General features: G+C 41.4%; 1 protein-coding gene and 1 long non-coding RNA gene across 5 annotated transcripts in view; one reads left to right on the top strand and one right to left on the bottom strand.

Moving 5' to 3' along the window:
• The window catches only part of LOC126048201 (uncharacterized), a 566030-nt gene that overhangs the window by 402110 nt on the left and 137693 nt on the right, over positions 1-26227 (top strand). The window lies entirely within an intron of this gene.
• The window catches only part of LATS2 (large tumor suppressor kinase 2), a 51488-nt gene that overhangs the window by 7016 nt on the left and 18245 nt on the right, over positions 1-26227 (bottom strand). For 2 of the 4 annotated variants that reach the window (XM_049822796.1, XM_049822797.1), the window contains exons 3-4: positions 7432-7564; positions 1918-3455 (exon numbers count right to left, since the gene is read on the bottom strand). In XM_049822796.1, the coding sequence (XP_049678753.1) occupies positions 1918-3455; positions 7432-7564 (1671 nt within the window). Of the gene's footprint in view, positions 1-1917; positions 3456-7431; positions 7565-10365; positions 13607-25295; positions 25429-26227 lie in introns of all 4 variants that reach the window. The other 2 variants (XM_049822799.1, XM_049822798.1) reach the window with 2 other exon arrangements.

Genomic DNA, 26227 nt, shown 5'->3' with positions numbered 1-26227 from the left:
CTCCTGAAAAAGGGAGAAGCAGCAGAATCCAACGAGACTTTCCCCACCCTTCAAGACAGAGCCAGCACACTGCCAACTCTGCTAACTTCGGTGCCTGTCCCTCTCCTGAGAACCACTGGTGGCCTCCACCAGCAGAAGCCCCTGGGCTGATCCCCAGGACCCTCTGACAACTCATCCTCTGCAGCATGCCCCTTTCTTTCTGCGTACCCCATTTCCAAAATCCTGACTTAACTGGGGTCAACTGAAACACATTGAGAGGAAGATAAGTGCCTGGTGAAAAGGGGCAATGGGGAGGAGAGTGGAGGGAGTTGAAGCTGACTGATGAGCAGGCTAGAGATCCAGGCACATGCCCACAGGGCTGCTCCTTAGATCGATTTAATTTCACGTCTGTAGTCCAGGTCTTTAAAGATGAATATGGGCAGCCAGACTATGCAGTGAGATCCCCACGGTGTAAAAATGAAATCTCTATGAATACAGGATGGAGGAGGTCTGCAGAAACTTGCAGAACAGGTAGGATGAATTTTCAGACTGAAGCCAACAGCCAAATCAAAACAAGTAATAATGTTTTTAAAATTAAGTCAAGCACATCAATTCATAATAAAGGAACTGTTTATTGTTTTAAGGTAAAATAATTAGCGTGTTGCATTCTTGGTTAATTCTAGAATAATGCGATATTCAGATAGCCAAAATCTCCTGAGTGTATTATTCCAGCCAGTGATGAGGTTGCTAGGGGAAGGAGTTGTTTTTGTTTATAGCTGAATTATCTCTGAGTTATGAAGTGATGGAAAGCTGAAGAGTCAGAAGAGAAGAAATAACGCAATTAGCTGCTGTTTTACTTCTCTAGAGATCATTCTCTATCTCAATCGCAGGAAAATATTGACTAAATCCAAGCAATGCAACACAATCTGTACTTGCAGCAAGGACAAACTATTAACTGTCACTACAATGCCAACCTTTCAAGAGAATTTAGAAGCATATTCGTTTAATTTAACCTCTACAAACAAACTGCTGAGTTTTCTGGAGCAATGTGAGCATCAAATTAATTGACTCTGGAAATTGACTGTGCTAGGGAAGATTGGGTAGTTAATTATTATCCATTATGCGTTAATAATAGCTTTCCTCGGAGTTTATCCTCAAATACAAAAGTAGACTAGTCATATTCTAGTCATGCCTGGGAAAATAAGCTCTTCCACATTTAAAAATTAAAAACAAAACTGGCAGAACAACCATCAGAACTTGGCAGCTTTGTTTTAAGCAGCCCTATCAGTGAATCAGCTTAGGTTTGAGAGCTACAATTAGGCATGAAAGAAGCTCTCTCACTCAAAGTGCACCTCCCTGAGACCTGCTTCTAGAGCAAGTTCCAGCAAGGGTCCCAAGATCAGTTCCAGCTGGCCAAGATATGATTACTTGCACGATATAATTACTTACATGTGTTCAACAAACAACTTCAAGTATTACATCTTCATCTGAAAATAATGGCACAGTGGATATACTGCCAAGTTCAACCATGGCTTTGGTGAACAAGGTGGCTATCATGGAACAGGGAGGAAGAAGTAGAGCAAAGGGAAAACCTTTAGAGTTTTGCAAGAGCTGCCAAAGTATTGCCAGAGTTATCTCAGCCTCAAGCCTGGCTTCCGAGTTCTTGCCTAAGCAAACCTAATACTTTCCTACTATGGGGGGGGTTTGCTTCATTTTACTTTTCTGGTATGAAGATATACTGTTTCACATCTCATGTTTTTCAGACAGCCTCCCAGACCTGCATCCATGCTTCTAAGTGAAAATAGTCTGATATAGGGAGGTGTTGGATACCTACTACTTCCAGTGGAGTCTGCCTTTATAAATTTTTTGACCAATTAAAAATAGTAATAATCAAATTGATCCCATTAGCTTTTATTATAACAAAACAAGTAGAATTACTTTAGCCATTTCTTGCTCCAGTTGTAATCTTCTGTTAATTTTCTGCTGGTAGGTCTTTATAACATTTTCTACATGTTGCTCCATGTAGAACTTGAAGGCAAAAGGTGAGTAGCTCTTTATTCGGGATTCTCGCTTTTCCTCATCTTTGCCATTTTTTCGCACAGGCACTGGAGACGTCTGAATCTGTTTTTTATCCTTGCTTGGTTTTTCAGCTTTAGTGTTCTTGCTGCTTTTATCATTTCGCTCACTGTTCTCCTCAGCCTTATTGCATGTTGAATTGGGGACTACGCGAAGGGTCTGCTCTACACCCATACATAAGCAGTTGATATCAAACTGCTCAGAGCTACCAGGAAGTAGCAAATGCTTGGGATACGGTGGTGGTGGACACCGCAGCTCCTGGTTACCGTAATCCACATCTAGTTGATAGGCATTAGCTGCTCCAACAGGTGGCACATGCTGCTCAATGATCTCCAAGCCATCCACAGCCGGTGCCTGTGCAGGTAACCAGCCAGGGTGGGAAGGTCCCACTGCAGTCTGAGGCTCAGGTCTCATCACTCGCATGCTCTTCACTGGCTGGAGAATATGAGCAGATGTGACTGCTGTGATCGTATTTGGAGATGTAATTGAAGGATCAGGTTTTCCTGGAGGAACCTGTCTTATAGATACTGTCACTTGTGGCTGTTGCTGGTGGTTGTTAAAGGAGTTTGTTCTGCTTGGCACTGTGGCATCTGGTCTGAAGGATACATGTTGCCGTGGAGATGTTTCTATTCCTGGATTTTGTAAAGAATCTCGGCGTGACGGCGTTGCTGCCTGCCACTGCTGAACTTGAGGATTATTCATGTCATAGAGGTCCATGTTTAGGCTATTTCTAGATGGAGTTAATAGATTTTGTGGTGGACTGTCTGAAAAATCATTAGTGAAGGCTGGACCTCTGGATATCACATGCATTTGATGAGAAGAAGGACTTGCCTGTTTGTGATGCGAATGCGATATATACAGGCTTGCCGGTGCCTGCTGAAATGCATGACCAGAATTATTCTGAACAACTGCCCCTTTATTTGGGAGACTGGTGTATCCTCCCTCCTGCTGCATCTTGTTTTGGAAGGATGGACTCCGCTGAACACCATACCCCATAGGTTCCCCCTGCACCATCATGTGCTGCCTACTGTAGTGTTGGCTGTTGGAGCCATGGGATGCCTGCAGCTGCAAGGCTTGACTGCTGTGATTAGCCACTGGATAACTAATCACAGAAGACTCAATATTTGCAGGGTATGTTTTCTGCTGATGGCCTGCTGTTGTGCTGTGAGTGCCTACTCCAGAGGGTCGCTGTACAGGAGCATTCATAGCTGTAGACTGTGAAGTAGAGATTAAATAGTCCATGTATGGCCTTGGAACTTCAGTAAGCATATTTGCACCTTCTGCTCCAAAGCCTGTCCCTTCATAGGCTGCATTACTGATCTGATGGTAGGACGGAAAAGATTCGTTTGATCCTTCAAAGCTTGGCCTGCGGGTTACATTATTTGGCACAATACCCTTTCCTTTATAAAAAGAACACAGAAGAATGTTAGGAAACAATTCAGGTGAACCAATTACTTTGCATTACTCATCCATCTATACATACAGACATACACACACACGCATGCACACCATGTAGGGAATGTGTGTTATAAAAACACCTTCCAGAATCTAAAATAAGCACTCTGAACATTTAAAGTTATAGGTGCCAAGTATTACTACTGATAACGAGCTACTGGTCCACAACACTGCTCATGCCAGGAATCATCAGGGAGTCCTATCAAATCATGAAAATAGAAGCACAAATTCCTTAACTATGAAATCATCAGATTACACTACAGCCTGGTTTTTAAAGCTGGACCAGTATTACCAGTCATTACTCACAGACAGGAGGAAGCTACAAAGCAGGGGGTTAAGTAGAGCACCAACAGGAGAAAAAAAGCTCCCGGAAGGACTGTCAATACAACTTAAAGACAACATTACTATAAGCTACTAGGTCATCACATTGTCCACATATTCTGTACAGTGAGCTCATTGCTCACTCTGGGGATGTTTACATGTCTCTGTTCCATCGTTCTCCTCAAAAATCCTTGTTTCCATCTCCTTCATTTACAACAAAGGCATCATATAGTTTGTCCTGTGCTCCTTCCAATGTGTTGGACACAGAGTATCCCCTCATATTATTCATCTTCCATCTGTTTTGAAGGCAAATCTTTCAGAGTGTCAACACGTTAATCTTAGCTTGAAGAATGTGCAGAGACAAGATAGCAGCATTCCTGCACTACATGTGTTAACGGCACTTTTCATCAGTTCTTTGATCTGAGGACAAATTGCAGGTGTATAAAGCACTGGCTGTGATAAAAAAAGACAAGGGGAGACCATGCTGTTGCTATTTTTTTGTTCCCCTTCTGGTTCTTTAGCTTTCACAAAATCACAGGACTTGGCCAATTTATGCCTAAACAATTTGCTTTTAAAATCTTGACTTCACAAGGTCTGCAAGAATAGTTGTATTGAGCTAACAGGCTTGAACACTGGACTGCAAGCTTTTCTGATTATTTGCATTACAGCATGTCCCAGCTGGGCCAAATATAGCACACCTGAGCATAGCTGTTGACTCCTCACCTTGACACGCAAGCCCTGCTATATATAGAGACACAAAGACGTGCATGTTATTAAGACAGGTCTATGCACTACCTCTGCACACTGAAGAGGCTGCCCCCACACTAAATGGCACTTTCATAAACAATGCAATGTTTTGAAATGGAATCAAGTTGGACCAGTAATCAGTGTTCTTTAAAGTGAAACCTATAATTGGCAGCTCTTTTTCCTATGATAACATGAGGCCATGCTTACTGAGGTTGTACTTACAACAGCACTCTCTGATAGCTCATCTGTTGGGACACAGTGAGATGTACTGATGAGATCGTGGCAATCCAAAGCATCCTAAGTGGCTACTCTGGCCTGGGGGTGGGAGGCAGCCATAAGACACATTTGTCATCTCTGTCAGTAGGATTCATGCTGAGCCTCAGGGGCAAACTGACTTTGTTTTTCCCTATCAGAGGCCATGAAGGAAAGTAGCAGCAGTAATTGTCCTCTTTTGGGACACATACTTCAGCTGCGCAAGGAATCTTGCTGATGTCAAGAGAGATATGATGTACACCTCCTAGATTTGTATACCCATAAGTCTGTTCTGGTCTGACGGAGGAATATTTGGATTTGTGAAGATACAAAACGTGGTAGTTGCAGATGATTTTTTTTTTTTTTTCACACATTCCTATCCAACATGGTAACTGTTATGACTATCTCTTGCCTGTGAAGGTTTTGGATCAGAGTGTATTCTTAAGATTAATCAGCTATACTCATGGGATCATCTGTTTTTATACGTAACTCTCTGTCGCACAGTAATATCTGCTAAGTTTTATTTGAGTCTTGCCAGCATGCTGAAACTCGTTAGCTTTACTACTGAAGTTAGTGCAGGACAAAAATGAATAATTTGAAAATCTATTTCCATACACTAATATATGGAATTCAAACCCAAAAGATTTAAATTCTCAAACTGCAAATGAAAAGTTCCCAAGTAGCATTACATGCTTCCTAATGAACTAGAGACCTGTGCTATCCTAGCACAAACAATACCATACCAAACAAATCAGTCTGATTTTGTGGCACCTCAGGCAGGCAAACATCAATTGCATGACATTTAAGTTTTGCATTCTGTGCATCCTAAAAGCAAAGGTGGATCTTCAGTTCAAAAGATTAAGTATTCAAAACAGCTGCATGCATTGGAAAGTTAAGAAAGCAAAACAAATGCAAATGAAAGACAACTGAGTAACTAAAATGTTAGCCTAGAAAGATTTTTCAACTCTTTCAGCGGAAATGTACGCTCTTTAGGACTGGGTGTGTTCTTTCACTTTAAGGAATAAAGTCGTTATAATATAAAGCAAAATACAGTTCAGTAATTCTGTCGAAGTTATTTTAAATTCTCCTTAAGGCCCAGTTGAGGCCACATTTGTGCATGTATTAGGACAGAGCTCTCCAAATAGCAAACTGGCCAGTACTACTTTGTCTGTCAGGTGGTCATCCCTCAGGGTAACGCTCTCGGAAATGTTTTCTTAGGGTTTTCCAGAATTTCCCCAAATAACAGAACAGGAAGTCTAAGACTGATAGAAAGGGCAGCTGAGCTGCTCCTTACACAGAACCATCACTCTTTCCCACCACATGTGAAGCTTCAGTCCTGAGAATGACCACCTGGAAAATGAGCTCCTTCCCCATTTCCATCCTCCCTATATGTGGCTACGCTCAGGGTCCTCCAGGAAAGAAGTGGCTTTACTGAAGACCTCCTTCCTGTCCAGGGATTTCTCTTTGTAAACTGAATGGCCTTTCCCTTCCTCAGCCTTACCTCATCTCTGGACATGCCTCTCTATCAACTACGCCAAATTTAAAACCCTTCCCAACACAGACATTCAATTTGATCAAGAGGCAAGAAGGAAGGTGCTTCTGAGGCGGCCAAGAAGAGAAATTTGTCACCTGGAAATCACCTGCACTCAGTAAACTCAATTTATGAGCACGCTTAGAGATCTATACTACTGTAATCAGATCGACTGAAAGGATTTGTTAGTGTCACCTAGTCCAACACAGACGAGACATTTTAAGTCTAAATGTTGCCACTGTCACAAGAGAAGTTCCTTGACCAAGGAAACAGGCTCCTGACAACAGCTCTCCAATTTGCTCAACCCTTCATCCACTAACCCATCTGCAGCGTGTTAGCGCTACTGTGTGATTGGACATGTACAGCCAGTCAGAGGACAGTTATTTGTCTGCTGGGCCAAGTTTTGAAACTGAAAGAAGATAAAAGTAACAAACTCTATCCAAACCAGAGTGTTCTCTGGTTCACAGTTCAAAAGCATTCTGCAGTGCTGTTAAGTCCTAATATCTGAATGGAAACAACTCTTGCGAGGCCTTTTGTCAGCTGTGGTCTGATGTTTGCTGATGAGGCATACACAGGGCCCAAATCCTCCAGTTTGCTAATTTACATGAAACAGAGCTGAAGCAGACTAGCAGGGATGAGTGGAAAAGCTTCAGCTATCTTGGCCCAAGCTATTTCTGCAGTGTACTTACAAAGATGTTAACATTAATTCCTGGGAGGTGAGCTATCTCACAAATCCATAGCAATTACCTACGCTCAAGCTTTTACCTCATGGTAAACTTGAGATGATTGAGCTGACTTGCACCACAGGATAAACAGCTTTCTGTTTAAAACGGTGGACTACGAATGTGCACATGGACAACTCTTGCAAAGCAGGCGAGTTGTATTCGGCTTCCAGCCCAGCTCACCTTGCAGGGCCATGTTCACTTCACTGTCTCCTACAAGACTACTTACTATAGAATACTGCCAATCCACTACTTCTCACCAGCAACAACTCTAAACACTAGCTTATTGCAAGAAAGAAGAACACAATTTAAAAAAAAAAAAAAAAAAAAAAAAGAGTTTGTGCTTACCTGGTGAGGTCTGCTTAATTACACGTACTATCTGTTCATTTCTAGGATCCAAATAGCTCATCTTACTGATATACTCCAGAGCCGCTTCAATACTTCTGCTACCTGTCTGCTTCAGTGCTCGGACAGCCATCTCCTGTATAAAGCAAACAGTAATTGAATCACATTGAAACAAAACCCAAGCACTGCGCTGCAGGCTAGAAAGCAGTAAGTGTTCTTACATTTATAGAAACATTTTATAATTCACACCAGATCACAGCTGCTAGAAGCCAAATGGACTCATATTTTGAAAACATCTAATACAACTTAAAAATCAAAAGAAAATAACAAAACCCACAACCTACCCCTGGCAACTAAAGAAGCATCAAATTGAAATGTGTACTTTAAGATTCCTTAAAATAAACTTTTGAATCAGGTCTGGAAAAGGCAAAATAGTTTGTCATATGATGAAATAGAACAAAATATTTAGCTTTTGGTATTTAAGAGCATGTCTCTTAGTCACACCTGGACACAGTAAAAGCTTTACCCTTTCACAGATGCCACAAGAAACTAATTAGGCAGGGGCTGATTTCTGCTGACTAGAGTCAATGGGGAAGAAAGACTGCTGTTTTCAGTACAGCTGGGACATCATTCACTATCTGTTTGGAAAATGACTAGCCACACCTAACTTTGTGTCAGATTGTTAGTCTTTTTAGCTGTATTTTATTGGGCACATATCCATCACTGAGAAGTTAGTATGGGTGCCAGACACACAGCCTCAAACTAAAACTGGGGCAAGTATGAATGCTCTAGTTAAACTACTGTAACACAGCCACGGTTAGCATCCCCTGCTCTACCGCCCGCAAGTCACACTCTCCTGTAGTTTGTTTATACTTTTACTTATAGCTCAGGTATATAGAATACCTTTCAACAACTCTAGCCTCTGGTTGCAAAACAAAATTCAAATCCTCACAAGGCTGCATGGTCTTTTCTGAAATGATGGAAAAATTGAAATCCAGAGTTTTAACGTTGAATTCAACTCACTGAACTTCACCCATCAAAAAGTTAGATATCTAGTCAAAAGTTGTTGCTGAGAACCTTTCTATCATCACCTCCAAAAGGCAATTCATAAAACAGATATAACGGAAGATAAACTGACCTTTGGTGACAGAAGATTAGACGACTAGTTTGAACTGGATGCCTAGCTCTTAGATAGCTAAAGTTCAATGAAATGAACGTCACCATCGAGGACTTGCCTGCAAATGTCAGTATCCTATTATCTTGCCACTTTACTGCCATTTTTAGGGGAATTCTGTCACTGCAACCTGCCCACTGAGCACTGAATCAGATGGAGTTTGTGCCTTCGTGGCTTGGCTTACTGACTGCAGATGTGATGGCTGGGCTGGCACAAGTGCACCGCTCTCCCATGGGTCAGTTCTGCGCACTGGCTAGCAGTCAGGTAGCCCCAACACGTATACCCCCTTCCCATATCATCCAGAGCAAAGAGCAACTTTGCTGACTGAACTGCAAGTACATGTAACATACTTGCTAATTGTTTACTTAGCAAGGGAGGATCATCTCAGATGACACCAGTTCACACTTAGCACAGAGCCACACGCTGGCACTTGGCATTTTGCTTTGCTTAGCTCAGTCCCCTCCTACTCCCCCCAAAATGGCAGCATTTTCTCCATTACTCAGAGATTCTGCTTGGGAATAGCTATAGCAAGTTTTAATATTTTTCATACAATTTATGACTCATAATTCATAGAAAGGCAGTAGTTGGTTTCACATTTCCTATAGCTGAAATATTTCACTGGCATCAACACATTACTAAGGGCAATTTTAAATCAACAGAAAACTATTATGTATGAAGGAAAGAATTTCCCACAATGTTTTTTTCCTCTCCTTCCTTCTTTTTTCTTCTTCTGGATACATTTCTAAAGTATTAGCAAATTCGCATCCTAGTACTCAGCATTCTCATCATCCAGGGACTCTGGGCTTTACAGCCCAGTTCCACAGGGCTGCTAGCACACTCTGCCCATTTACACCAGCTGGATCTAGCCTTAGATCACAAGTCTTAATGTTTCCTAAATCAAATGTGCTCCATACACACATTTGGGCTGGCTTGGATTTTGGGTGTTTTTTTGGTTTTGTCTGCAATGGAGTACCAAAAGAATAAATGCCTGGTAAACAATTATCTTAATGATTAATAAAACAGATCATATAATCCATTTCTCCCTCTCTTAGCTGTGTTGGCTGCATACAATTCAAAGGGGCTAATTAGGTTAGGTTTTTATCACCAGCATAGCGATATCATGTCTGAAAACAATCCTTCCCCTCCCCCCCATACTGTGGCACTACTTTCTCCTCTTTTGCCATTGCCTATGTCTGAAAAACAGAGTAAAAATTACACTGGTCTATTTGAAGCTGCGCATTCTACCTTCAGTAGATACGTTAGAGGATTTATATTTGAACTTTAGTGGGAATAATGGGAGGGGAAAAGCCCAATACCTTTCACTGTGGACTGTACGATAACCTAAGAGGGCCAGCAAGAGCTTGGGACCAGCAGATGTGTTGCTGGCAATCTCGGCCCCACAAGCCCCCAGTGCAGCAGCAGCCCTGTGCTCCAGCTCACCACCTCTCATCCTTCGCTAGGTCAGCTCCCACCCTCCAAAGGGTTTCCTCATTACATACCCCGTTTGCTTAGCATTACATTACTGCTGGAAAAAACGAAGTAAGTTTTTCATGGTTCAAAACAACACCTGTGATTCCCCTGTACACCATCCCATAGCTTTGGCCCTTTCCCCCGTAGGTATCATGAGACATAAATAGCCCCAGTTTCTGATGCTGGTTCACAAAAGCCTCACATCATTTCCAAGTAAATGGAGAGCGACCAACAAAAAAATAAACATTCCACATAAAAAAGGAAAGGGTTTTTCTCAGAGGCAGATTACATACAATCATAATTCTTCACCCAGGAGACAAATCCCTCTGGGGGCACGCGATGCTCCAGGAGACTGGAGGGCAACAAGAAGCTCCAGCACTGTTATAGCTGGTCTTTGGCCTCCTCTGCATTGTTCTTCCCATCACCATCCTCCATGCCCACAGCTCTCCTCTCCGGCAGCCACCTGAAGAGGGCTCCATTCATTCCAGCACCTTTTCATTAGGGACAGGGGACAGGGTGATGCATGGCTGAGGCTGACGGAGGGTGTGCTCTGCGTCAGCCGCTGGCTAATGGGGCATGGTGGCCCTCTCCTTCCTATATGCAACGCAGGGATGAGCTCTGCTGCCTGAGGGAGCATGGCTGGGACGAGGCAGCAAAGGGCTGACCTCCTGTAGCCTGCTGAAGGGGAAGCTGGTGGCAGGGGCCAGAGCCTGGGCTGCATTTGCTGGAAATCAATGTAAGGCTTGTTTTCAAGGATGGGAAGAAGGGCAGAAGATGGATTAAGCAGTGTCAGTAACTACACTTGCTGGAGAGCAGAGGCTTAAATGAGATGGAGGATGTTTGTGAGAAGCCGCAGAAAGGCTCAGGAAGAAGGAGAGAAATCAATGCCAAAATCTTGCAGACTGATAATGTAGACAGTAGAAGGGCTGAGGAAACAAGAGGACAGACACTGAGTGAGGATAAAAGTGCACAGCTACACTGACACCGATAGAGCTGTCTTGATTTTAGGCCACTCTAAGGTAAGTACATTTTAGAAAGAGAAGGGAAAAAAGATCAGAAATGAGACATGAAAAAAAAATCCGCTTGGAGCTGTATCCAACGCCAGAACATTCAAGTAGGCACAGGATCAAATCCAGCTCCCACTGAGGTCAACAAAGATTTCCATTAGCTGCAAGGCACACTGCATCAGGCCCTCCGCTTCGGATCGTTTCCTTTTCACCAGGCCAAACGCTGTCAGCCACAGTATGGTTTGAGAAACCTGGCCGCTGGCTGTGTTCTGCTAAACCCACAGCCAGCTGTCAGGCTGCAAGGAGAAACACAAGCCACTGGCAGCGTGCACATAAACCACAAGGGAACAGAGCGGTCCCAGCCCCAAGTCATTCTTTTCATTCTGTGTATTCCCTTCGGAAGATTCAAACATCTCTCCATGCAGGGCTTTTATGCACCTTTTTGCTTCTAGACATCACTAGCTGTTCGTTAAAAAAATAAACCAGAAAAAGTAAAGGTAAAAAGCTACAAAGGGAACATGTGCTTTTACAATTAACTCTAATAATTTTGTAATTAATGTTACAGCCGCAATATTAAAATGAGGTTTCAGTGGTCAGCTGTGGTTCTGGACAGATCTAATGGAAAACCAAAGTTAGGCCATGAACCATGAAGCAGATTGAGGCAACTCTGCAGGATCCCAAATCTGTGGGTTCATAGAGAAAAATAGGGGGGTGGGGGTGTCCCACCTAGTTCCTACAATGGCTACCCAAACCAAACAGCTGCACCATCAACATGCTCTCCGTTATTTCCCCAGCCTCGCATTCGTAGAAGGCTGCTTTCCAGGAGATTTCAAGATTTTGCTAGAAGGAAGGCCACCTTTGTGCTCTGATGCTCAACAGAGAAAATCCTTGTTTGATGGTAAACAGATATTTGGACGTGTGCATATACAGCCTTCATCTCACTCTGTGCTCTGTAGACAATGTGAAAGGCTTTCCCCATTTTACCCTCCCGCCTGGCTGTACTCCACCGGCATTGGCAGAGGCTTGCGTTCTTGCTGTACTACAGGGTTGTCCAGCAACATTTTTCATTCAGAAAGATCCTTGTTGCCAAGATGTATTTATCATCCAAGCAAAGATTGCACAAGAGGTTACAATAAGTAAGACGTTTTCCCAAGAACATTGTGTCTGAAAGAGACAATAGGTCCTCCAAGATTTGGCAAATGTAATTAATGGCTAACAACAAAAATTAATTACTTGCTTTCCATTCACAAAGAAAGATGGGCAACAGATGCAGGAAACAGATACAGGTTCCCTGCGGAAGGGAAAAAACTAAAGCTCATGCCAGAAGAGATGATCCAGAATTGATTACAAACCTTTCTGCGATAGCCCACCATTGTAGAAATTTTCATTCATGATTTTAAAATGTGCAAAACCTAAGAAATTCAGGAAACGATGCGTACAATATGCTCTGTCAGGATTACTGCAGCCCCACAGAACAGAGAAACTTATTTTGTAATATTCTCTACCTGTAATTATTCTCTAGTTGGATGCTTCATATAATTTTCTACTCTACTTTTGTTTTGCCTGTTTTCAGGTTGCTAACACCAGGAGCTAAATTTTGCCCACAAATTCCCATGCCTAACTATAAACCTGATTAAAATATTCCAGCTACATAATTAAGAAGCTATCCTGAGAATCACTAGCGCTCTTCAGTTTTAGTGTATCAAAAAAGCAGGAAACCTACTGAGTGTCCATTTGTTTGCCACAGGATGACTTACTCCATTCATAAACCACGTAACCCATTCAGAAACTAACAGGAATCTACCCCATGGCTAGTTAAGAGTTTTCTGCCCCTACTGCTCCTTTTTACAAAGCTCCTCCAAAGCTATACTGCTTTGATGGTGATAAACCTCCCTCTCACTTTCAGCCTAAATTATGCAGGGTCAGTTTATTCCCTCTGCCTTTACTTTCGATTGTCTTTTAACTGCAGCAGCTCTGCTGTTATCTACAGAGAAAGAGCCCCCTTCATCCTACGGGATGCTTGCAGCTTGGACTCCTGGACTTAAACAAACCACATTCTTTTAGTCTTCTCTTGCAAAACAGGCTCTTCGTTCTCTTTATCGGTATAGTAGCCCATCTCTGTATCAAGAAAGATCATACTGGGACATGATTTTGATAAGAGCTGCACACACCGTTCTTGACGACATGCAGTGGTGGAAAAGTTATCCTTGTGGTAAAGTCATTCCCTTCCTTTGTTGATTTCAGCAGAGGAAGTTGTGAGTGTGGGACTTCAATCCTGGCTTTTAGTCCTTGCTTGCAGCATTTCTACCCTTTGTGCTCCTGAATTTATTTTCAGTTCTGGTAGCACTCCAGCCCTTAAGGTCATCCATTATTTTGGTCAGATGCTCCAGCCCTGCTTTGCACTGACTGTGCATTCCCACTATACACTGTCAGAGTGCTTCCTTTTTCTTTCTTAATACCAGACTTATTAATGGAAAAAGTATGCAGAAGAGAAGAGACACCCTGTAGTACATAAAGTTGGGGCAGACTGAAAAAGAATATGGATAGGTGATGAAATGTAAGACTCACTAAGTTAAAATCACATCAATATACAAAAAAACCAACCTAACTGTAATTTAGGAAAGCAGAATTACAGGTAAGAAACAACTCTGACCAGAAGGTTTTTCTATAACATTTTCAAGGGGTATTTGAAGAACTAACAAAGGGAGTATGCTCAAAAGCTAGAATAAGGATTTTGGAAATGATACAATGCTCTGGTAAACATCCTATCAGAAGAAAAACAAATAAAAATAAAACTAACATGACAGTTGCTGCTACGCCACCGCTCATTCTGCTTGCCTTCAAACTCTTTTAGTCTTTATTTAGACAGTCACTTACAGAAGGTAGGCGTATTTACTATTCTGTGTTTGTGCAGCATCCAGTACAATGGAGTCCTGCTATTGTGTTTATGCAGTATGACAACTTATTATTAAATTAAAGTAATTAAGTCCAGCCCAAAATATTCAGCTTGGCAAAAAGATGTTGGAGGGCTAATGTGTCAATTCTCCTGGGTCCCACGATAGAAACCCTCATATCGCTACACCACAAACCAACCCTGAAATAAGATTACCTTAATCCTCTAAGCCACAGGACATGGCACATTTCCTATAGCTGTGGAAGGAATGAGGCAAAATAAAACAGAAGCAACTAGAGATTGAGAAGCTTCTTTTGCTGATCAAGATTATAGCTGTTCAAAATGTTTCCAGTATCTTTTCAGATTTAAAACATCTCTGGATGATTACAAAGCAAACAAATGAAACCAACATTTGAAATTTATCACGTTAATTTTCATATTTTACTAGCCCTAGAGCTAATACAAAGTTCTTTCACAAGTATCAAAAAAAAAATAAAAAAAAAAATCAAAATGAAAGGGCCATCATGACACTTGCCTACTGTTTTTTCCCCAGCTGCTTTTCCTTAAGTTCATGACTAATGAAAGCTATTTAAGTTCTTCCAAGAGAAGAAAAAATACTCTATAGACTTAGCAGCAGGGTCCTTACAAAGAACCACCACCGTAACACCTTCACTGACTTGGAAAGGGCAAGAGAGAAAAAAACAAGAGCTGACAAAAGTAACTGGAAGTATGACACAGCTCCTTAGCAGGTGTCTCAAAAGGCACCAGTTACATCAAAATACATTTTAACACTATGCAATTTATATCAAGTAGCAGCATATAACTTTTTGTTGTTGTTCTTTTAACTGAATTCATATAGTACATTGCCTCACCACAGCTCCTTGTAAGACTTACTGTGTTTAGCCGTGGGCATTTCATGGAAGACACCAGCCATTTTACACTACAGTCCTTGTGTTCCACAAGTTGTTCAAATATGGTTTTTTGCATGAAAAGGAGAGATACGAACTTCAGGCTGTAAGCCAATCCAAGGTCCCAAAGTTAAGACATTTGGACATAAACCAAGCATGGCTGCTCAACATATTTCCAAACAAATGCTTGTAAAATGAAGGGATTATTTATAACAAGGCATCTCCAGACAAAGAGTGCATATGTAAACACTTCAAGAAGCTCTGATGAACTATTCAAGAGATGCAATTTGTTTAAAGAAAAAACACACATGCACCGCAATGTCAATTTTCAAATCCAATCAGAACATGTAATCAGACAACTCCTGTTGATGTCTCAGTACGTATGTGTACATAGACATGCGTGTAGATATTATATAATGCATGTGTGTCTGTGTATGTGATTTTGTTGGAATTAATCTAATCTCAAGTAAGCCTGTGAGCTCTTTGAAAGCAATGTATTAAAAAAGTCATGACATCTTTCATGAAGAAATAAGGCTCTTGTTTGTGTCACCAGTCAGAAAGACAAGTAATTTCATTACATATATTTATATATAAATTTATTATAGCCTTTCTGGAAGCATGTCAGGCACTCTGGAAAGGATTTGGAAAGGGGAAGGCCTGGAGGAAGCTGGGAGAGGTCCTGCCCCAGGCAACAAACCTGCACTCTGCATGAAGCTCAAGTGTCATGGAAGAACAATTACAAACAGGCAAGGAAGGAGAAGCCACGGCATTAACAACAGTAATTGAAAGGGAATGAAAATAATAAAAAGCCATCATGAATACCACATATTTTTTTTCCTTTCTTCCAAGTAGGCTAGGAAGCAAGAACAGAGTTGAGCTCCTCTCTCCCAACCAGGACACAGGCATGGGAAGAAGGGGAGCAGAGTGCAGGGAGCCCCATCACAGAGGCAGCTTAATGGATAAACCCGAGGAACAGTGACAAAGAGCCTGTTCCCTCTGTCCAAAAAGCACATCTGCAGCTGAAGAGCTGGTGGTAGAAGCCCAGCTTCCCCAGATACTTGGTGGGGAGAGTGACACTGTTAGCACCCAGGATACATGGTGACTTTCTGCCTACCTCAGGGGCTCTAACACCCCCTTCTGAAGGCACCCACTCTTTCCCCCAACTTCTGAATGAGCACAGGCTCCTGATTTTTAGTCACACTTGGCCAACGGTAATAAGCAGAGTAATATCTCCACAAGTACAGAAAGTCCCTATTGTGGAAAACACACACTTCAGATCTCACCTCAGAACAGAGGTGTAAGGATGAGCATATAGCATTCAGTTTTGAACACATGTACTCCAGGACTACCTATATACCAAAATTCACAGGCCAGGTTTGCATTAATGGTAAAATAAAGGAGAGGGGAAAGTATGTATTCGTATGTCTTCACTGCTCAAGGTATCTCCTAGCTGGACAAAATCTTTTCTACTGTGACAGCACCTGAAGCCTTCAGCACTGCGCTGAGCCCTACACAAACACAAGGGAAGAATCCTAATCTAAAAATTATTTCTAATTTAAAACAGAACAAACAATTGTATATGCAGCCATAACTGTTCCTCATTACTCTTTAAGTCTGCTCATTGGAGAGCTATTTAAACTATTTAGAGTTCAGTCTAACCAAATGACCCATGGCGGGTGCATCAACAAAGTTGTACAATTCTCTCCTAATCTTTCCTCAGCACTGGAGCAGTGGGAACTCAAACCAGGAGCACTATTATGTGCTAATTCAGAAATCTTATACTGAGGCCAAATCATGTTATATAAACAGCATTTGTATATTACTGTATTGGCAGGTTTATGTTACAGCGCAGCATGGAAGAGCTTTGCTTACTTCATGCCTGTGTGAATGCACATGCACACACATGCAAGTGTGTACATAGCTCCTTTCCAAAGGTGCTATTTTACTTCCTTGAAATGCCCTTACTTTGGTTACAAGAACAGGGAACTTCCCGCACCCTCTGGAAACAGTCCGTACTAGGCTCAGCCTTGGTTCCAGTTCACTCCTGTCCCTCCTGACTGGCACCCACTGCAGTGACCTGTACTCTGTCATACAGCGCCTCAGCCATATACCTTGCGTTAACCAGTGAGGCTTAAGAGTTTCTCCGGTTCCCACAAGTCAAACCAAGGCAAGCCACAGCACTACTCATCAATACTTTTAATATTACAAAGGTAACATGACATCCTACAGTTGCCCTTGAACTCTGAGGAAAAGGAAACAGAGGGCAATTAGAAAACAAATTCAAGTATAAGTAAATAAGTTGTCCCAAACCAAGAGGCATCATCATCTTCCTGGAATGTTCACTGAAAACCTCTTCCAGGTTCCCATTCACATTTTTTAATAACTAGAGGTGTTACCAAACACGCCATCCACTTTTCATACCAAGCCCAACACTGGGCAAGCTCTGGGGCTTACAACTGTAACTCAGAGAACAAGAGTTGACCATCTGGTACACCAAATCAAATCCTTTCTACATGTCAGAGAAGTCCAAGCCAGTGCAAAGCTTGTTACTAAGGCTCTGTATTTCAATTCAAGTTACTAGCCTTTAATGCAACACCTCCCATCTCCCTGTCTTCTACTTTCTTTATCCTAACAGTAAAGCAGTTGAGTTGGTGCAAAGAGCAGCGAATCCTTTCAGCAGCAGCACTGAGTAGCAGGGTTTGCCAAAAGCTATTTATTAGCAGACAGCATTGGGTGTTGCAGCCTTTGTAACTAGGAGGAAGATACGCACAGGGCGAGAATCTTCAAATATTCAGTCACTATTTGGTTTAAAACCTTCCTCTGGATTGGTATGATTTACATCCAGAATGCAATAATGGATCCAGAAACTCAATTTAAAGACAGAATTCAGTTTGAAAAGACAAGAACAGGAAGCGTTTTCCTATCACTTCTTCATAAGGTGTACTGAAATCATTAGGAGAGCGAGAGAGGTCTGTGCATTTCACCAATGCAATCAGAAAGTTTTCCCACCCAAGAGAACAGGCAGACTTCAGCCAGACTAATTTGTCCTTACTCCCCTCGGCCAATCATTCAAATATGGCCAACAGCGCTGACTTTAATACCAATATAAATATTAAAGGCCAATTTGATAATATTAATAAACACTGCAGCACACAGCAAAGAATCAATACAAGTTCCTGGGGAAAAAATCTTAGCAAGTTGCCTTCAGGAATTTATTGATTCCACTGAAATCTCACGAACTCTCAACACATGTAGAACACAGTAAAGAGCCTTGCATAGAAGGCATCTTCAAATTTGAGGTAGAATTGGACCTAACATTGAGGGAAGGGTGCACCACACTGTAGAACAGCACTGTTGTTTTAAGAAAGGCACTCCAGTACAGCTTCATTTCCAGTTGTGTACCAGGATCCTCATGCACGAAATCCAGCCATGAATAAAAAATGGCATCTGCTACTCTGTACTCTGAGGGTCCAAGCTGAGTGTCTATACACTCAAGGCATGCAATCTTAAAAAACAAAACCAAAAACCAACCTACTCCTGATATAATGCATCTTAAATTACTAAATATATTAAGATGGCAGTTCCAGCAAAAGCAACATCTTGCTGTGCAAAGGCCAGCAGCCATTTAAAAAGCACTATTTAAACTCTTTTAAGTATTCCTTTGGGATTGGGTTCTTTCAGGTTCTTTCTCTCATGTGGGATGTTTTGCGGTCTTAGTATTTTACACTTAGTAGTAACCAGGGCACTTTTGTTGCAAGAGCAGCAGGCCATCCCTGCTCTCTTCCAGACCTGATTTTCACATACTGAGCTGTCAGAATGATAGCATGACTCCTTCCTACCACCACACACATCCCTCCCCCACTTTTTTTTTTTTTTTTTTTTTTTTTTTGAGACAGCAGTTTCTTACTCCACCAGGGCAAGTAAATCAAGCTGGATAGAATAGCAGTTCAGTGAAGGTTTCATGATGAGCTTATTCCTCTTCATTAGCAGCAAGTGATGTGTTTGCTAATTTTATTGCTCACACATTAGCCAAAAATGCATTTGGCTGACATTACATTTACAATAATGCTATTTGTGTATCAAAGCATTTCTTTTCAGTGGCCACAGACACCAAGATGAGTGTTCCCATTGCTCTTCCTTCTTCTATAAAGACACATACATACTGAGTTATGTATAAAAGAGGATTTTTACAAATATTCACACAGCTTGCTAGTGATTTCCTACCCAAACGGGATACAAAGGACTTATAAACTGGGTATTCAGATTCAGCAAGATGACTTATGAGGTTTGCTGTCCAGGAATAAAGCCCCAAAGCACAGAAAAGAATTGTGTCAAAGACTGCAAGAGCTTTTTGCACTGCCAAAGTCAGCTGTTCCCCAGAAAGTCACATGGTACTGCAAATTTGCAATGCTTTAGTACCGTTTATTGCATTTGTCTATATCCCACTCTACATATTGAATTTTGTATCTACTCCTGTGAATGATGCCTCTGTCATTTTTACTGAGCGCTGCCTACCTAAGGCGTTACAAGTTTTCTTGTATTTCATAAGATTTTAACATTTAGAGAGTAATACTCCTCTCTCCTTCTTTTCTTGTAACTTTATATGTTTTGTTTTTAGTTTTAATCCACTTGAACTTTGAAGTGTTATTTTAAAACCTCTTCTCCAAGGCAAGAAAAATTCAAGTAAAGACAGTAAAATTAAGTCGCCCATTCATATTCAAGGTCAAATACTAACCTAATTTTCCAAACAAGATTCAAGTGTATTCCTGATATGGCCTTTAGAAGTTTAGGAGTTTTGGTCCCCTTAATTCTTCTTTGGGGAGTACTTTAATAGTACTTTAATATAAAACCTCCAGGATATCTGGTTGGAATGCATTACCACTGAACTGTTCTTTCCTTTGAGGATTTATACCACAATGGGACCCCAACTGACATCAAGCAGTAATACACAGTCAAAAAGTAAAAGAATATATCCAAGAAATATAGCTCCACTGTGAGACAAATGAAGGCTACTTCTCTCAGCCTCACAGCCCAACACAGCATGTCTCACGTGACTGAAGAAACATCTGGGTTTTATCTTGAGATTCCTAATATTTTTCAGTACACACACGCACAGAATGCAAGTGTGCTGGGCAAGACAACTTGGCATATTTATTGTTCAAAGAATAGGAAGATGTAGAACTTTTATATACAATATTTTTTAAAAAATTGTTTGCATTTTTTAATTTTATGTATTAACTGTAATGCTTTTTTTTTTTAAAATGCTCATTCAAAAATATAAAAAAAGGCATTCAGCTTTTAACATTTTAAAATCAATATGCTCAACCTTGTAATACAATATACTCAAGCTCTGCAGCACTAGGGATCTCATTAGACATTTTCCAGAAGTCTCCATGCAGCACTTAGTTTCATTAACTCTATCAAATACACATGTATAACTACAGGTCCAAAAGTAAGAATTGTTAAATACTACTGACTGCCATTTAATGATTTTTAAGACTACAAAAGTACCCCTTTGTACTAAGCGCTTTATATGACTGCTAGTCACTGCAGCTTTCTGCAGTTAAAAGATAGAACTCTCAAATCTACCAGTGCTAGAGGCAAAAAAGAAAAAGAAAAAGAGAAAGAAAAAAGCCCAGCTGGATAAAATATCTTAAGGTCAGGCTTTTTACATGTAAAGCAGCCGCAGCAAAATTATTCACATTCTTAGCACATAGCTGACCGGGACAAGATTCCACGGAGAGGTAAACAATTCCCCCTAAGAGAGCAGCTGCATCTTCCTCAGCTCGGGAGCTACTGGGGGGAGGGAGAAACACCCACCGGCATCCCCAAAACTGACCAGAAAAGGGAAGAAAAGGAACAACTGCTTCTGCTCCATGGTAATGCTTCACACGACCGCTCCTTTTCTGTGTTCAGTAAGAATAGAGAAGTGAATAAATAAATAAATAAAGCCAGTTGGTAACACACACTTTGATCAATGTCCTAGAGGAACCTTGTAAGCAGACACCCAAGTTCAGCTCAACATAGAAGAGCAGGGGGAGATATATTATACAATATTGAACAGAACAAAAGGAATAACAGTCATTTGGCTTTACTTTTATTGCATAATTATTTTCAAAAGTAACTTTTGAAAGTATAAACCCATTTCTTTCTAGGTCTCCACAATATCTCTCTTAAATTGTTCTTTTTTTATCTGGTATTTCCTTAACAGTATCTTTGCTCAGTTCACCTCAATGTTAGTTCTGTTGGCTACTGGCCAAGCGGCACACTTTAATAGTCAAGACACATGGTACTGAAGAAGCATCTTTCTCGCTCCGCTCCACTTACGTGCAAAGGCTGTGATACGGATTTTAGGTTCTTGTAGGAAAATAAATCCTCTTGCAAGACCCTCCTCAATGTCATCCCCTTAACATTAGTATCTCCCCACAAACTGGCCATTAACCATCAATGAAATCAGCCGCAGCAACATGAAAAATGACCGTATCGCTACCCTCAACATTCATAACTTAGTATTTACATATTATCTTCCAGCTGCAAGCGTGCCAGCAGAAAACGACTTCCACCTTGTCCCTGGCTGCCTGTCACTGCTCCCTGTGCCGGAGGGATCACCTGCTTCCCTCCTGCCTGACCACACTGCGTTCTACTCGCCCCCAGAGACAGCTGGGCTGTGCAGACCTACGATTTAGCTCTTGAAACTAACTCAGCTCATTTTGACCCAAGTGAGCTAGGGTTAACTCCAGCAGCAGCTCAGCTGGGGTAGTAAGACCTGGGTGAGAGGAGGAGTAAGAAGAGACAGCAGTGAGGAGCAGATGGCCGTCTCTGGAGCACAGCTGGAAGGAGGAGAACACGTGAGCGCAGGCTGAGCTTTCTCTCGGCATTTCCTCTGATGGTGGTTGACAGCCAAGGCAGCTGCCAGGGCTCTCAACTTCTCTGCTCCTTTCTGTGCCCCCCGCTGTACCCCGCAATTGTGCTCGTGTCCCTCCCACCATCCCCAAAAAGTTATTTTTAACCTGGATCAGTTCCCTGAGCAGTCACCACTCAGCTCCGCAAACACTGCGCTGGCACAGCTTGCGGGAATGAACCAGGGAGGAACGAGTGGAAAGACAGGCAGCTCTGGCAGCACCACCGAAAGCTGCTCTCCTGGAGCCCCAGCTCAGGAGTCTCCTCTCCTTCCTTCACACCAGCCTACAAACTTCCCAGGTGAATGGAATGTGCTTGTGATATCTCAGACCGTAAGGCTTTTCTTCCCCGCCCCCTGCCATGCTGCCTGAAGAAAGTTTTTAATTGCAGTATTTTGTGTGTTGGTGTCATATTAGGTTTAACAAGCTAATCCCTCACTTACTTGTGCAGTTATCACCTAATATTTCAAGGCAACAACAGGACATTTTTCAGAAATACATTTGATCGTCTTAAAAAGATATAGCCAAGGGGAAACAGTCTTACATGACAGGCTATAAATCAACATGTTAGACAAGTAATTTTAAACCACAGGAGGAAGAAAAAAAAAATCTCACTGTATCAAGCCAATAAAAACCCTGTAACACTGACTCCAGAAGATATTGGACCTATTCCATAACAACTATATTTCTTAGGAAAATACAGTACTTTGAACTCCAAAGAAGCCTGAACTTGATTAGACTGAAACAAAGGAGAGCAAGAAAAGCAGAGCAGAGGACATGGTTCCACTCATCCTTCCTCCACAGTTGAAGTCTGAGGACAAAGCTTGAGAAGGCACAAGCAGATCAAGAAACTGTTCCTTTGACCAAGTATGGTGGTGCATTACACCAAGTCACTCAGTGTTGACACATTTGCTTTCTAGTTCCCAGTAATCCTGGCAGTGGATCAATGTTCCTCACCTCCCTCCAAGCCTTTACACAAACTTTTAGGAGACTATTGTTTTCCAATGCTCTCAACCCATGTCACTTGATAGGAGAAAAACTGGCAATTGTTTTTCAGGTTTCACTATCATCATCATTATTATTGTTATTACAGCACACGCTCAGTTGCATGAATACTATTCAAAGACAGCAGTGCTTCTTCCAAGATCTTTACGAAACCAATGAGAGACAAGTAATCACTTTTCTTCATTGAGAAAACATATTCTTAAAAGCAAGGTCTGCAGAAAAATCATGCTGGGCAAAATTCTTCTCTAATATTTCAGGTGCAGAACAAAACCTGGCCAGTGCTTTGACAGGATAACACTAGCAGTAACACGCACAACGCTGCATGGCATTAAAGGGAGGCTTCATAATACAGAGTCCCAGAAACTAAGACTCAACAATGTGCAGCACTGCACTGGTAAATGTCTTGGTTTCTGGACAAAGTGAAAAAAAAATATATAGTTTCTATGCACCTGTTCAACAAAGCTGCCAAAGGTAAGGATACATGTCTGGTTAGGCAGTCAAGTTCCAAGTCCCAAATTTCCCCTACGAGAACTGGGTGGAGCCAGTACTCCTACTGGTTTCTAACCTGTGTGTGTGTTGCCAAGTACTGTTAAACAGACGTCATTGCATCACACTGCACCACAGGTTCATGAGAAGATCTGTGTTCGTACTCTTCGAGCATGCCAAGTCCAAAACAAAGCTAAGCCTCCATGGTAATGGTACATGGAGACAGTCCCTGTATTTTGATGATCGAGTTCACGCTACGCCAGTGAGCTCCGAGAGGTTGCCTTGAAGGAATTTCTATAGCTCCAGTGAAACGTTCTTTCCTCGCTTCTACTGTGAACGCATCTTACTTGGGCTCCTGTCTGTGTGTACACTGCTTTGGATAATGTTGTGAGATGCAGAATTACAGATGCAATGATTCCTGAACAGCAGTGATCATTCTGCTTACAAGGTTAGCATTCACTTCCTGTAACAAGCATTGCAACTGTCCATTCTTTTTCTCCAAAGCATCCATCAGCGCTTAAAATTGTCAACATTATGATTAATTATTTTTAATCAAGCTTTCCAGTATCTGCCACCACCTTCAGAGACTAACCACATGATAAGCAAGCTTAGAAGTGTCTGTATATACATACACAAGTATAGAATTATGTGCAAAAACCTGAATTTTGGCAATTTTTTCCCACAACTGTAATTTGTAGGATTGATGTTCCAGAACAGCCAATATCTGAGATGTTGGAACTATCCGAAGTACTTCCATGCAAAGAAAACAGCAATATAGTCATAGTAGTTCCATATGCAGCCCATTACTTGAATGACTATAATGACTGTTGTATATAAATTTTAATAGTTTTCAACTTTCAGCTTGTCTCTGCAAAAGGGTAAAGCTAAGAATCTAGAGCAGAAGTACCCTAACCTTTAATAATCTGACAGCCTACATCTTAAATAGGATCTATATCCTAAATGCCAGATGAGCTTTCAATGAGTATTACAACGCTCCCATCTAAGAGATCTATCTACCAAGCAACTTCTGCATTCTTTCTAACCTGAAGCATATGGGCTGGGACATCCCAGCAGCTGCCTACTCATTTACTCCTGCTCTGAACATTTGCCCATGTTTTCAATAGAACCTCAAGCTCTCCCCTTGAAGAACGTTAAGTAAGCAGATAGTAAGAATGACAGAGATATCTATGCAAACAATAAAAACACTATCATTATCTTTATCTTCTCTGTGCTGCAACCTTCCTACATCCCTACTCTAGGAACATCAATTCAGGTTGTAATGGCTTCTGAGTAGAGACCTCATTTTTTGCAATGACGTTGCACCACACAGCTTTACTGCAATACAAATATAACAGTGGCTTTGTATTTGATTATTGCTGTACCAGAGCGATACAAATGTGAAACCCAAGGTGAACCGTAAAATTCTTGTTAGCAATTTACACTGGTAACACAATCCATACCACATCAAGCTTTTCCCAATTTTTAACATGCAGGTCTCAGACCAACGATCCTGTTCTGCCAGGAAAGGTACCAGTATGTTTTCTTATAAAATCATTACAAATGCTTGGAAAACTCTGTGGATGCCAACATCACAATTTAGAGAAGAAAGAAGGAAAATACCAGGTATGCTTAAAATTACAAGAATATCTTAACTGGTTATTAATTGTCACATATAGCTGGGTTTAACTATCCATATAATCTGAAATCCAAGCTACCGATATTAAATGGATTTGAACAGATTTCCATTTAAGGCCAAAATCTGTGCCAAAACCTAAGTCAAAGTAAATGGACTTAGCATGTGTGTGTACTGGGGTGGAACAGGAGTACTCTTTTACTGCTCAAAATAAGCAGCAAAGCTCTGGCCTGATGAAATCAATAGGAATTTTCCTGCTGATTTCAACGAGGACAGAATTTCAGCCCAAGAATCTTCATCTTCCAGGATGGTGGGGCTGGGGATACAGTCCAGTCTAGATAGGCACAGCTGATCTGCAATCCCAAACACACTACTATTCCCAACTTTCTCACCTCACCGCATTCTGCACAGCAGTGCTCAGAGAACAGAGCCAAGTTCTACCAGAAACTCAAGATTGTACAGGCTTTTCACGTTTTGTCTTCTGACCCAAGCATCCAAGGGACCCTCTATTGTTGCAGGTGGGGTCTGAGGAAGGAGAACACTGTTACTCAGCAGCTGATGAGATGAAAAGGCCTCCCCACCCCACCCCCAGCACTTCCTGCAATGCTCCATACACTAAAGTCATATATACCACTACAAGCTGGATCGCAGCTCAGTGCATTCCACTGCACTTTGTCACGCTTCCCTGACCGATACTATGCCAAAAATGACTAGCTTTAACAGTTCTCTGGTGAATAAAAGAGCTTTTGCAACTCTGAAACAGAGCTGAGTTTTTAATTCATGTTAAATCTGCTTTTCTGTTCTGAAGGAACATTTTTAATGCTGCCTGTAATTCCCCTTCTGTGCTTTTTTCTTACTTCTGTAGCGACTTTTGTGAAGATAAAGGGAAAATTCAAGCTGACTAATTTTTAAAAGCCTTACAGAGACTTCTAAAATATGACTGAAGGAAGTAAAAATATGAATTAGCAAAACACGAAGATGAAAAAGATCCACATCATGTTCATATAAATCTAGAAATACATGGCAATGAGCCAGAAGATTCACAAGACAGCTACCATAGAGAACAAAATCCAAAGTACAGCTGGACTATCTAAATAATCATAGAGCAACTTTATCCAAGATTTGCACATTTACTGTTTATTTACTCAGTACCCAACAGAGCACAATCTTGTGGAATAATACAGACTGCTCCTGCAAACATCCCTTCTACTCAGACACTCTAAGCACTTGTAGTTACTGTGCCCTAAGAAACCTTCCTTTATAATCTTTTATTAAAAACCCATGCCTACAATTACCGAAAGAACATGATTATGAGAAAACTGTA

Source organism: Accipiter gentilis, chromosome 19 (genome assembly GCF_929443795.1).
Source record: "Accipiter gentilis chromosome 19, bAccGen1.1, whole genome shotgun sequence".
In the NCBI taxonomy this organism is placed as follows: domain Eukaryota; kingdom Metazoa; phylum Chordata; class Aves; order Accipitriformes; family Accipitridae; genus Astur; species Astur gentilis.
Note: the sequence above shows the minus strand (reverse complement) of the source record. Positions and strands in the feature narration are given on the sequence as shown.